General features: G+C 37.5%; 2 protein-coding genes across 3 annotated transcripts; one reads left to right on the top strand and one right to left on the bottom strand.

Annotated features, from left to right (window-relative positions):
* The first annotated feature begins 494 nt into the window (after positions 1-494).
* LOC132603481 (uncharacterized) lies at positions 495-6,659 on the top strand. 2 transcript variants are annotated; one of them, XM_060316579.1, is made up of 5 exons: positions 495-649; positions 3,565-3,708; positions 3,792-3,901; positions 4,025-4,167; positions 6,400-6,659. In XM_060316579.1, exons 2-5 carry the CDS (start codon positions 3,570-3,572, stop codon positions 6,440-6,442), a joined length of 435 nt encoding a protein of 144 aa, XP_060172562.1. In that variant the 5' UTR covers positions 495-649; positions 3,565-3,569; the 3' UTR covers positions 6,443-6,659. The 2 variants fall into 2 exon arrangements, with proteins under 2 accessions (XP_060172562.1, XP_060172561.1); XM_060316578.1 differs by lacking the exon at positions 495-649 and adding an exon at positions 672-690.
* Positions 6,660-10,222: 3,563 nt separating this feature from the next.
* LOC132602296 (galactoside 2-alpha-L-fucosyltransferase-like) lies at positions 10,223-14,422 on the bottom strand. Its single transcript, XM_060315212.1, has 2 exons — positions 14,044-14,422; positions 10,223-12,713 (listed from the first exon to the last, which is right to left on the bottom strand). Exons 1-2 carry the CDS (start codon positions 14,267-14,269, stop codon positions 11,257-11,259), a joined length of 1,683 nt encoding a protein of 560 aa, XP_060171195.1. The 5' UTR covers positions 14,270-14,422; the 3' UTR covers positions 10,223-11,256.
* Positions 14,423-14,637: the final 215 nt, after the last annotated feature.

Genomic DNA, 14,637 nt, shown 5'->3' with positions numbered 1-14,637 from the left:
AAAAATAAGTGTTGGTTATTAAATATTATGTTACATAAATTTGGCATTGAATAAAAAATTTCATTTGAAATAGTCAAAGTAATCTCATAATCTCCAATATAAGTTTTTGCTCAAGTCTTAACAATTAAAAGCACTTGTATCAAACTTTAAATGGAGGACAAAATTGCTCGTTATTAAATATTATATTACATAAATTTGGCATTGAATAAAAAAATTCATTTGAAATAGTCAAAGTAACCTCATAATCTCCAATATAAGTTTTTCCTCAAGTCTTAACAATTAAAAGCACTTGTATCGAACTTTAAATGGAGGACAAAATTGCTCCATTTCAAATAATTCAAGGGTAAAATTGGCTCATTCTTCCTTATTTTGGAAGAAACCGTTAAAAAAAGGGTATTTTTGAGCCAAAAATAATGACGAGGGTATTTTCGAGCAAAAAACTTAACAGAGAGTAAATTTGACCTATTTTTAATAGTTGGGGTATTTTTGGCCCTTTTCCCAAATATAAATACCAAAGGTGCGGCGAAGGGGCAAATATGTAATATTGGAGAGAAGAATCCCACAAAATTAGTTGTTGCGTTGCTGAGATGGATATTCCCCGCAGTCTGCCTCTAAACTTTGAAACCCTTTCAAACATTCAAATTCTAAGGTTAGATTTCTCACTGCTCAATTTTAACTCATATATCTTAGGTTCCTTTCTGGATCTCATCTCATTTCCTCAGATTTTTTTTTTGATTTAATAATGAGTCCATTTAAGTGTAAACTGTTTTTTTTTTTTTTTTTTTTTTTTTGTGATGCAGTATTTGAATTTGGTATCTGGATATGTTTTCATTTGTGATAATCTTACATGGTGTTGCATTTCTCGTTGGTTGGGTGTGTTGCATTTTGTTTTGACTTGATGGGAGCAGCATCCTTTGTACCGTGGGATGATGGGTTTAGCAAATTTGAGGTCTTTTTTTTTTTGTTCATTATATCTTGGGATTGAACATAGTTGTTATTGTTGTTATACTTACATTAAGTTTGCTGTTTTAAGGGACCCTTTGTTTTAGCTAGAGACTTGTGTATTTGTAGTATTAGAAAGAAAGATCTTAATAGAGCAAAATGGATATAGAAGATTCATATAGTGACCCATACTAATTTGAAATTGAGCGGCCAAATTTGATTTGCTTAGATTGATGTTATCTATAGGACTTCCATATGTGTATTTTCATTTTTCTGAATTTTGTTGGCATTTTTACTTGAACCGAGGGTCTTTCGGAAACAGCCTCTCTACCTCCACGAGGTAGGGGTAAGGTCTGCGTACACCCTATCCTCCCCAGATCCAACCTGTGGGATAACACTGGGTATGTTGTTGATGGATTTTGTTGGCGTTCAAAAGATAACCCTCCACTAGTACCGGGGAGTTGGGTTGGGGAAAAGGGGGGTGGGGGGTGATGACGCATGCCTGTTGTATCCTGTGACAAAGGGGTAACGCAAGTTGAATAACTTCGAATTACTGACTGTCAGGTAAGCTAACTGGGATTGCCTTATGAAAACATAGATCGCGGTAATATCAGAAGATGCATTTCACCTTGTTACATGTTTTTCTTCATTTTATGGTCATAGGATGGCACTGAATCTCTTCTATTAATAAATGATTAAGAAATATCAAGTACACCATGAGCTCATGATATCAGTACTTGCTGTAGCATAAAGTATCCAAGGAAGCAGATTTATATGCTAAAGCAAAACAAAGAAATCAGCAATAGAGATACTTCAAATCGATCTCTATGCAGTAATTTGCATCATTTATTTACCCAATCAATAATACATTCATCAAGGATTTAAGTTCTGTAAGATAACACCATGATGTCCTCGGATCAAGGCTTGGAAACTTAGTATGCTAGTTAGAAGTTAAAATAGGGGAACTGAACGAGTTGGAAGCCACCAACTCAGTGTGCTAGTCAGAATTTAAAATAGGGGAACTGAACGAGTTGGATGCTACAAACTCAGTACTACTACAACAACAACAACAACAACCCAGTGAAATCCCACAACGTGGGGTCTGGGGAGGGTAGAGTGTACGCAGACCTTACTCCTACCAAGGTAGGACGGCTGTTTCCGAAAGACCCTCGGCTCAATACAAAAAAAGCATAAAAAGAGGTCAGATAAGGCTAAGAGATTCAAAGCGATATGGAAATGAAATAACGCAAGTGACACAGATAACATAGGATAATCAAAGCACAGGAAATAATAGATAATAGCAGAAATCAGAGCACAAGAAATTATACTGCGATAATGCGACTACTAATAAGAAAGGATAACGAGACTATCTACTAGCCTTCTACCCTAATCTGGGTCCTCCAAACCCTCCTATCTAAGGTCATGTCCTCGGTAAGCTGTAACTGCGTCATGTCGTGTCTAATTACCTCTCCCCAATACTTCTTCGGCCTACCCCTACCTCGTCTGAAACCATCCATGGCCAACCTCTCACACCTCCTCACTGGGGCATCTGTATGCTAGTTAAAAGTCAAAATTGGGGAGTTAAAAGAATTGGAAGACAATAACATATTGTGGTTGAAGATGACGGAGTGGAAACACTTGGAAGCTGATAGTCTGATTGTTTCTTTGGGATCGATATGAAACCTTCCATTGTAAGCTAACTTGATGAAAGCTGATACTATTACTTATTTCACCATCTTGGTTAGTTAATCAGGCATAGTTAAACTGATCTTGCGTCACTCAGATGCAGCGCAGATTTTCCGTTATGCATAAAACTAGAGAGTGATGCATCAAGAAGTGGGTACAGAGTTTAAAGGGTCATTGGAGGGGTGGAGTAGATGGTTCTGTCTTAGAAAGCTTGATATCTTGATCTAGCGGATTCGGATTAATTGAGTTGTGCTGTTCTGTTCTCCTTGGATTGCTTTTGTGAAAACTTGGATGTATATTGATGTTTAGTTTCAGTTACGTATTTTTATTATTAAAGTGCAAGGTTGTCTCCTGCAAACTTTGTTCAATAGCTCCAGAAGTACTTAGTACTACTACATGAAAATTCAAATGCGTACTCTGGAGAATATGTTCTTTTTATGGAACTCCTTTACAAGATCTATATAACTAGATGTTATGTGGTATAATATAAATTAGATTTTCGTTGTGTCTGATCATTTCCATAATATTCATATGCCTTACATTGTGGCAACGCTGGCAGATGAATGCTTTTCTATCTGAAGTTCATTCATGTAATTAGTTTCTTGTGCATGGTTGTTTTCTCTCTCTCTCTCTCTCTCTCTCTCTCTCTCAGGTAAATGCTGCTTATTTCCGTTCCACGGAATATTCATACACACTATCGTGATGTTGTGATATCAATGATCATTCCGTCTGCTCTGTTTACCATTCTTCCTGTTTTCTTGATATGGAGTTAAGATTTCTGTTGTCTTCTTCTCCTGTTTCATGTACACCCATCACTCTACTGCCCATACTCAAACTAACTGGTCTTCCCTAATTGAACATATATTCAAGTGCAAAATTGTAGTTGTATCCTGTTATTCTGATATCATTCTTTCGTACATTGTTGTGAAACTTCAGAAGTTATGGGAAAGGACGCCAAGTCTAAGGATTCTGGAAAGGGAAAGGGTAAACAGGCTGCTGGTGGAAGCGAGGATGGTGCTTCAAAAGGAAAAGGCAAAGCTGGGAAAGCAGATGGCCTTGGAACCTGCACATACGTTAAAGGTACCTTTTCCCTTAGTAGCCAAAAGGTCATCTTGTGGGTTGTAGATGTTATGATTTGGTAACATTTATCTTTCACTTTCCAGCAAGGCATGTCTTATGTGAGAAGCAGTCAAAGATTAATGAAGCATACAAGAAACTACAGGAAGGCTGGCTGGACAACGGAGATAAAGTTCCACCGGCTGAGTTTGCCAAGGTAGATTAAACAGTCTTAGCTGTCTATTTCCATCTCTATTATTCTTATCTGTCTATTTCCATCTCTGTTATCAACTAGCTTGAGATAAGGTGTAAGCTTAGTTGATTGATTGATTGAATGTAGGTAGCGGCAGCTTACTCAGAATGCCCCTCAGCAAAGAAAGGCGGGGACCTGGGATGGTTTCCACGTGGCAAAATGGCAGGCCCATTTCAGGAAGTTGCCTTCAATACCCCCGTTGGAGCTTGCAGCGCACCTTTTAAATCAACGTAAGATTCTAGCTTTTAGCTCTTTTTTATTTTTTTAACTTTTTATTTTAGAGATATGGACCAAAAGCCCCCCTAAACTATCACGTTTTTGTTAGCTTCACACTTAAACTATGCCTTACGTTACCCCCTGAACTATAAGTTTGAAGTGCTAAACCCCTGGCTTGACAGATGGTAAAGTGTGTGTAGGCACGTGGTAAAAACCATATACGTGGCTTTTCTAACGGATAATCAGCCGGAAAACTAGATTTTCTATTTGGTTATTTCTTTAGTTCTTTTTCTTTCTATAAATGAGGTCTTCTGCCTTATCCACTTCACTTTCTCTACATGTGAATGTTGGGTATGTACATGTGGTTAACATTTGAAATTTTGCTCTCTTTCAACCCCAAGACATGATGAAATCAAAGATTATAGACTGAAATCACGGTGAAATCAAACCAAGCGGAAGCTGGATTGCTTCAATTTCTCTAAAACCAGGGTCCTCTCAACAAAATGGGGCAAAAATGGCGTCCCTTTTTTTTTTTTTTTGGTTGAAACAGTTAACATTCTATTATAGACAAAGCTACACCAAAGGTGTACTTCAGTAATACTTACAAGTAGTGGTTACAATGGCGAAACCTACCACCTTGGACCTTCATAGACAATCTAAAACAGTGACAATGTCCTCAGCCTCTTGAGGAAGGTCATGAATACACCAAAAATAGAAAAACACTAGACAATTCATTTTCAATTTCTGAAAGGAGATACTTTTGTCTTTAAAACATCTCTGGTTTCTCTCCTTCCAAATTGTCCACCAAATGCAAGCTGGCACAATCTTCCATCTCTCCCTGTGTCCTGACATATTCTCATCTCTATTCTAGCAAGCTAGAACATCCAATGTACTCCTTGGCATAGTCCACCTGATTCCCGTCAAATTGATGAATATCTGCCAAAGTTGTTGTGTCACTTTATAGTGTAAGAAGAGATGGTTTATTGTCTCTGCTTCAGTTTCACCAAAAAAAAAAAAAAAACCTGGAACAAATGGCGTCCCTTATGTTTTACCTTTTCCTATCTTTCCTTTTTAACTTTTAATTCCTTTTAACTTTTATTTTTCTTTAGTTGTACTTATTAATTAGGATTTATGTTAAAGATGAACGAATTAATAATCTAACCAAAATCTGGAAAAATAAAATTTAATAACACGTGTAGTGCCACTTGACACAAAGCTTTTTGGGAGAGTGAACACACGTACGTAGTATATAATGAGCAAGGGGATTTTAACACTTGGAAGTTATAGTTCAGGGAACCAGTGGCGAATTCAGGATTTTCACTAAGGGTGTTCAAAAAATAACAAAAGTTAAACATAAAAAATAATGTTGTCATAGGGAAGCGAACCTTGGACACTAGAGTAAATTTTGAACACCCTAAACCTCTTGAGCTAACCTTTTGCATTTGTTTAGGGTATTCAAAATTTATATATGTACATAAATACAAAAAATCTACCCTATATATAAAGTCTAATTTTTTGCCGACACCTCAAGCCTACCTAAATCCGCCCCTGGGGGTAACGTAAACAAGACATACTTGAAGTATGTAATTAATAAAAATGTGGCAGTTTTTTTTTTTTGTGTGTGTGTGTGTGTGGGGGGGGGGGGGGGGTTGGGTGTTTAACACTTGAAAGTTATAGCTCAGAGGAGTAATGTAAACAAGACATAGTTTAAGTATGAAATTAATAAAAGCGTAATAGTTTAGGGAGGTTTGATCCATTCTCTTTTTTATATCCGTAGTGTCTGAGCCAACTTGAAGGGGAGCCTTGGTGTAATTGGTAAAGTTGCTGCCGTATGACCAGGAGATCACGGGTTCGAGCCATGGAAACAGCCTCTTGCAAAAATGCAGGGTAAGGCTGCGTACAATAGACCCTTGTGGTCCGGCCCTTTCCCGGACTCTGCGTCTAGTGGGAGCTTAGTGCACCGGGCTGCCCTTTAAGTGTCTGAGCTAACTTGAACGCACCTCGACTATTTAACTGGGTACTCGCTATCTCATGCCAAGATAGGTATCGGGTAACCCCACTGAGGAGAATAAATCACCTAGCCTTATTCTTCTCTGTTGTGATATGAACCCTAGTCTCTCATTGCATTGACAATTAGGCCATACCCATGTGTGCAACTTTTTTTTCTTTCGTACTTGAGCAAATTAGTTGTCATCTTGATGCTCAAACCCGCTGACTGTTTTTATCTCTCATTTCTTAAACTGCAGACATGGCTATCATTTCATTTTAAGTGAAGGGAGGAAGAACTGAGATCTATGAGCATTCAGATAGACATGTAATAGTGGCAGTTGTAGCAGAGAACTGGTTAATTGGTCATCTGAAACGTACTGCTGTGACTGTGAACTGGTTAAGTTAATAAAATACTACTGGTGTGGATTGCAGGTGTAATGCTAAACAAGTAAACATGCCATAACGATTGGATCAAAATATCTTACTGGCTCATGTGTGTTAATAATGATTTTCTGAAGTCTGTGACCTCATCCTCATTGAGCTACCACATTGTGAGAATGAATTACAAAGGGTAAAGTGTTTGTAGCACTAATCGACCCCCCTGATTATACACGAAAAGTCCCTATTGCTGCGTTACTCTTTTTTTTTTTCTTTTTCGTTTAGTTGAATATATACACTTTTTTTTTTTTTTTAATTGTAGAGTGGGTTAAGGTTGTAGGAGGCCCAAAATTGTTATTCAATGGATAGGCTCTCTAGAAACCAACAATCAGAACAGAAGTGACAAGCTTTGGGTTGTATACCTTGTTTGTTTGTGAGCTATAGTGACGCGTTTTTACCTCAACAGATATACTCTGACTGATTTTCTGGTTTCACTTTCTGAAGCCCGAACTGATTATACTATACTACGGGTAGATTGCAATTTGGGCGTCTCATTCATTTTTAACTTTTTGAATATTCCATCAAGTAAATTTGGTTTTTCAGTTAACGATAATGTCTATTCTTATCCATCGGTAAAGAATTTTCATAACACTAAAGTTGCATTATATGCAGCAAGTGAAGGTTATTTGGTACTTCTAATTTATATTTTGTGAATAAAATGTTTGGTACAACAATTAAACGTGCACGTGTAATTAACTGAATATAAATATGTTCACTGCCAGTGGTATGATTTCTTAACTAGACGTCTTGAATTTAAACATTGAGAATGGAAAATCTTTGTCTTGAATTCAAACCTTGAGAATAGAAAATCTTGGTAATAAGGAGCGTTTTACTCCCCTTAGTGAGTAAATCCCAATTAATCAAATCAGTGAGTTTTGCATACCGAATGGTTCTACCAAAATATACAAGAATCCGGATTAGCTAATAAAATTAGACCAAAAAGTGCATTTTCTTTCAACTTTGTTCTAACTTGCACTCGGTCCTTTCACCCTCAATATAATCCGGGGTACAATTTCTGATGTATGAGAATAAGGATCTCTAAGGTAGTATTACCAGTCCTGAAATGAAATATTCTCAACAGGGCAAAAGTTGAATTAAAGAAAAAACAATCAAGATGTCACGACCCAACCCCGTGGGCCGTGACTGGTGTCCAAGCTGGACACCCTTACACACCTACTTACCGAATCGACATATCTATAACTTATTCATATCTCACAAATATTAATTATCACAGATACTAAGACTGTCATATACTAGCAATCATACATATATATCTGTACACACCAGCCGTTAAGGCTGTCATAGCAAATAGTGCCTCTTAGGCGCCAATCACAGACATAATCGGACAACGACGACCCATGACCCACATGTATGTCTACAGGCCTCTAACAAACATAACAGAATCATATGGCGGGACAGGGCCCCGCCGTACCCCTGAATAGTCATATACACATAAATATATACAACGGAAAGATCTATACCAAAAGTATGGGCTCCGGATCAAGGAGCACTCCAAAGTAGCAGAAAGGGCACCTTAAACTGGCGGATCACCACAATAATCGGCTGTACCTGCGGGCATGAAACGCAGCCCCCGAAGAAAGGGGGTCAGTACGGAAAATGTACCGAGTATGTAAGGCATGAAATACAGAACGGGGAATCATAGCCAAAAATGGAAACTCTACAGAACCAGTAAAACTGTGAAAAATCATCAATACGTTTTCTTTTGTGTAACAAAGTAGTATATCTCAAATCATGAATCATATACATATACATACATATATATATATATATATATATATATATATATATATATATATATATATATGCAACGTGTCCCGGCCCTTTAGTGAGGGACTCGGTGAATAAGGTCAGGCATATCAACATCATATACCGTGTGTACATATAACGTGTCCCGGCCATTTTGTGAGGGACTCGGTAAATAGAATCATGTATATCAATATCATGTATAGAGTATGCATATAACGTGTCTCGGCCCTTTATTAAGGAACTCGGTGGATAGAATCATGCATGGCAGAATCATATACCATATATACATAACGTGTCCCGGCCCTCTATTGCGGGTCTCGGTAGATAAGTCATCACATGCCATCCTGGCCGCCATCCCCGTATCATCACATCATCACATACATATACATATAACGTGTCCCAGCCCGAAAGTGAGAGGGACTCGGTGAATAATGCAGAGAAGTGCACACGATAACATGTCCTGGCCCCACAAGATCTACAACACATTAATGCGCACCAACATTAGGTATAAACACTTAGGAATTCAATTCCAACCAACACCTTTTTTCTACAGAAATTTCGGCAGCATTTCCCCTATAAATGCTACCATCCCCGAGAATTTAACTCGGCTATATCATCAACAACAAATCCGAGAATTTAACTCGACCAAAATATCAACAACAATACCAACGACTATCCCAATAATACCAACAATCAATTCAAGACATATTCTAACATTAGTAGCCTTCTTCTCTACATAATTCATCAACACTCAATTCAACTACATACACTTTCAAGCCAATTCCAATGCTCACATATTCATTACTAATTCAAGATCAACCAAATACAATTCAAAAACATTTCATACAATTCTACCAAATATTCTACAATCCCACTATCGCCATATTCCACTTGAAATCTCTACAAATGCGACAAGGTCACAACATCACATTTTCTTCTTCCAATTTCATCAACAACAACAACAACAATTCATATTTTAGCAATTCCATTTCCATAATTACATAAATTATAATAAAATCACAAAATTTCCTAGAACAACTTAACAACCAATTTTTCATACTAACTTGAACTAGTATTCTTCCATTTACATTACAAGGCCACCACAACACAATTAACATAATAAATAAAATTTTGATCATCCCTCTCCCTCAACAACCATTTTCGGCCACACACACACATACCCATAACACAAAATTTTCATACTTTACATTCACTTCCATATACTACAACATTTATATAAAACTCTTCCAAGATAAAAGGAGTAAAATTCTTACCTTTTCCGAATTCTCCACTTGGTAAAAAAAGTACTTTCTTGCTTCCAAAGTTGTATCACCTTGAAGAGGGCTTTGAGCTTAGTAGAAATTCCACAAGAGACGAATTTTTGAACCAAAGATTAAGACTCCAAGATTTATTTATTTTTTCTTTCCTTTCTCTATTTGGCCGTATGGCCTTTTTTTTGTGCTTCTCAAGTCTTGTTTTTCTTGAACACTCTAGAATGAAGACAAGTAAAGGCCCTTCATTTATTTATGACTTGGATTAAATTGTTCCACATGGGCCTTGGGCCATTGGATCTATGGTCGGCCACCTTACACCATTTGGGCCTCTTGTTTGTTTTTTGTTTTTTTCATTTATTTGAGCCCAATTGGTTATGAGTCTTATTTTGTAATTCCCGAAACTAATTTCCAAAATTTCCCATTTTGCCCTTGGCCTTCCTCCATATTTTTCGCATCAACATTTTTCATGAACAACACATATATTAAATAAAAATCAAAATATGGCCTTATTTCTTACAAGTCAAAATTATTTCGAATTTTCCGAATATGCAAAAATTACGGGATATAACACAAGATGCGGCAGTTTGATGGATATATGAACTAGACACGTCAACAGAATTCCAGCAATAGTGAAATAGGTGCCTCTTTGCCTTCAAAATTGAAGCCCAACACATGGAGACTTCCAAGTAAAATTCTCATGTACTATAAAGGTACTAGGCATGAAATGCTGGTATGTAGGCGCCCATACTTATGACCTTGAGGCTACTGAGCATCTAGGATGTTTTCCCTTCTTTCATTCTTTATTCGTGTGTTGAGCTGAATCAAGTTGAACCTTTGATGTCCCTTTCGGGGAAGGCTGGACACACATATCCTTCTCTACTGGACTTTACAGTTAACTTGGAAGTTTTGATAGTGTATGTTCGGCTAAGAGTCGCTTTGAGTCAGGGGCAGAGCCAGCCCTTCGGGTGTGGGTTCGGCCGAACCCAGTAGCTTTTGTCCGAACCATATATTTGTATTAAATTTTTTGTCAAATATGTACAAATTATTAATTAAGAACCTAGTAACTTTAAAGAATTAGAACGCCGAACCCACAAGCTTCGAATCCTGGCTCCGCCTCTGCTTTGAGTACATGTGATGTTTTGTGCATTGGTTGTAGCTGAGATTGGACAGGTTGTAAGCTTTCGGGTAACTCTAGTTATAAAGGAACCTCTGCCAAATTTTTAAGAAGTTCGGGAGTCAATCAAATTTTTAAATGTCAAGAATCCGTGTCAATGAGAAAGTGGGGTTTAGGATCATGCAACTTAACCAAGTGACAACTTTATAAACCGAGAGAAACTATATTCAGGCTGGAGAACTAAAACCAGCAGCATACAGCCAGCACGAGCAGTTGATTTCTATATTTGTGCAGAACGAAGAACTCGATGGTACCATCATTCTGCATCGTCTTTTGATCAGCTAAAAAGGTTCTGGCTTCTGAATGGAGTGAAAAAGGTAGGAGATGCAAAGCTAAACACAAAGATTTGATCAACCCTTTGTCAGCGTTCAGTTCACCAGAGAGCAAAAATGTATCTTGAAGGGAAAACCTGACTCTTGTTAACACAAGTGGATACAGCTAACAACCTACATGGTTATAGCTCACCATTTTTGGTCAAATAGCTTTAAACCCCAGCTCACATCCTCGCAGTGCCTCACGTGAGGAACGATTTTACTCGTGTCAGTTCCCGTTTTCCTTTTGCAATCATAGTATGGTGGGGCATGGAAACATGGCTCCAATGATGCAGCTCGAGCACAGGGCGGATTATGAGCTGTCCGGTTCACAGGCTTGTATAGAATCCAGGGCTTCAAACCTCCAAGACCATGAGCTACATATCCGAAAGTCGACCATGCACTTGTAACCAATTTGTCTGTCAAACTCAGTAGATACATTTCTGCCAACGCCTTTCTGTCATGTATGAGCTTCTCCATTTGCTGATGTTCCTCCTTACTTGGCTGGTAAACACCAACGATCTCTCCTGTCACAGTGGGATTCTCCCAATACATGTTTCGGAACTCTTCAAAGTATCCGGGGCTTAGAGAAGTGATAAGGATGGCTATAGTCTTCTGTTTCTCGGATGGGCGGACTATAGGCTCCCCCCGGTTAATTCGTGGCAGCAGATTCTCCTTCATCATACAAGCGAAGATCTGATCCAGTACATACTTAAAAGGACCAACACCTGAATCAAAGACTCTAATTTGAATGCCTAGTTTTTCATCTGCTTGGGCTAAATAAGCTTTATGGTACCTCATAACAAGCCCCCATACAGAATTTGTGGGATGGAACAGGTATCTACTCAGAAAGTGGAAAATGGTTTCTTTTTCCGGAAAAAGTTTATTTAGCTCTTGCTCGAACGATGGTATCAAGAATAGAAAAGGCACAAAATAGTTATCTGTCCTCATGACTAGCCAAGGGATTTTTTGGAGAAGACTTTGGTCCTCGTCACAGAAAAATAATTTATCTTGATCATCATAGTCATGAGCTAAATGAAGGTAGATGAAGGGAGGTAGTATTGAACCAGTTGAATTGCCTATGATATCATGCTTCACCATATAACCATAACAATGAGGTGATTTCTGATTAAACGTACCAAACTGATTGATTATAGGAAAATCTGGAGGAAGCAACCAGGAAACCTGGGGAAAAGGTTCACAGAATAGATCAGGCATATTAACTCCGGGATCAATAAGTAGGACTCGATTTGTAAGAAGAGCATAGAGGAAAGCAGAAGCTAAGGTTAGTATCCTATTTCCTAAACCACTATAGGAAATCCAAACCAAGAAATTGCAATCTGCAGAACCTCCGTATTGACCAGACTTGATAAGATCGACACTTCTATTGTATAATAGTGTATGAGGTCCACATTGCTTATGAAGAGCCTCATAGTTTCGTAACCTTGAGATGAGATAAGAAGAAGGCTTCTGTCGTAGTTCTTTGTGATATAAGACTGACTCATGTCTACTCAGACAAGATCTTTCATCAAATCCAGAAGGAAGAAGGCCACCAAGCAGTTTATCTTTCTGCGCGGTAACTTGCAGATGATGAACATCTTCAGTGGCTGGAAAAGACAAAAAGAAGTTAAACAAAGAAAAGAAAAGGCTGATCACATATTTTAGGGAAGCCAAACAGTCCAAATAGCATGAATAATCTATCCGTAAAACAAACAGATAACAAACAATTTTCAAAGCGTTAGATCCACAATCAAACTAGAACAGCAAGCTTGCAAACAAAACACTGTAGGGTTAACCTTGATTGACTTATGTGATTCATGCAACAAAATTACTGACATTAAACTGAATCTTCTGCAGTGAACCTTGCTTCTTAGCTTTAGCTCTATTCTACTGATTTAATCTTCAAAAGCAATAGCGTCTCCTTAACTTTCTTCACACACTATTAAGAGTGTGAGTGAAGCCAGATTACTGGGCCAATGTGCAAAGACAAGCACAAAATAAAAAACTCGGATCCTGGGTTCACCTAATTACTGTACATTGTTTCAATCTACATAAGGCACTCAAAGCCATTACTTTGGATTCATTTTCACCCCAACACAATGTCGTAGGGAGAAACAGAGAATGCACTTGGACTTCTCTTGTCACTGAAATGGAATTTACTAGCAGAACGGCAAATGAATCAGCTATCAGCCAAAAAACAATAGGCAATTTACAACAATTAAGATGACAATTTCACAAGTAATAAGGAAATAAGAACAAAAGCACATAAAGAGACCACCTACAATGTTGACGGAGACTTATTACTGATAGTTAATTACTCATTCATTTATATACCTTGTTTGGTGTGAATTTCTTTTTGTCCTATTCCTGCTTTTCAGAGCAACAAATTATTAGTACTGACAATCAAATCAATTTTTTTAAACTTTTCTGGCAAATCACTACATCCAGTAATCGGCAGTTCCTAAAACAAAGATCCTTACTCCATTATTGCCAGTGGTAAACCTATAGACCATCAACATTGGAGTACATTGTTACATGTATGCATGCGAAATCCATGAATTTAAGTCAAGTAGGTTCTATACACACCACTATTTTATGATAGTAGATGCACATCCATATTTCTGTAAAACTATATACATAGTCCAAAAGCCGAGGATAGTCCGCGCACTCGCTGCTCTCATACTACACCCGGTCATGTGCATGGGTGATAAATGTATCTATTCTGCAACAGCAAACCTTAAGTTTATGGATTCTCGATTCCTAAAAAAAAAAGTTACTTGGTTCTTGATAAACTATTTATACATATTAAGTGGATTTTTTAACACAGATATAGGGTCCACCGAAAAACTTAAATCTTGGAAAAGTATAAGAGACCATATGTGTAAATAAAACCTAAAGAAAGCAAAAAACAATGAATGTGGAGATTAAATATAGTACCATTTGGAGGTTTAAAATCAAAGAATCTGAGTCGGCTATCAGAAGGTAAGTCCTTGAGTATAATAGAGCCTGAGAATAACACTGTTAAAGCCATCAAACAAACAATGAAAATACCAATATATTTCATTGGATCCAAACCCCATCTCGACTCTGAACCCATAGTAACACCACGATCCAAACACACTGTCTGTGGCTCATCACTCAAGCTTCTTTTCAACCTCTTCATGATTCTTGATCAGATGGTCAAAAGGTTATCATAAAAAGAAAGAAATCCAAAAATGGAACAATAATAATAATAATAATAATAATAATAATTAAGGAAAATGGGAATTGTGAACACTAAATAATGGATCTCGCCATTCGCGCGCTGGTTCAACCATTTTCGCTTCAAACCGTATGTACACATGCAACCAAAAAAATTCAAATATACTCCCGTCTCGAAATATTTATCGAATTTTTCATTTACACATCTTTAAGAAAACATTAATTGGGGGGTGGGGGGGGGGGGGTGTTTGTCTATTTTACCCTTATTTATGTCTTAGAGTTTAATCTTTTCATATTGAATATTTACTCTATTTATGTGACATAATTGAG

This window comes from Lycium barbarum, chromosome 7, assembly GCF_019175385.1.
Source record: "Lycium barbarum isolate Lr01 chromosome 7, ASM1917538v2, whole genome shotgun sequence".
NCBI classification, from domain to species: Eukaryota; Viridiplantae; Streptophyta; class Magnoliopsida; order Solanales; family Solanaceae; genus Lycium; species Lycium barbarum.
The sequence above is the reverse complement of the archived record's forward strand: the minus strand, read 5'-3'. Positions and strand labels throughout refer to the sequence as shown.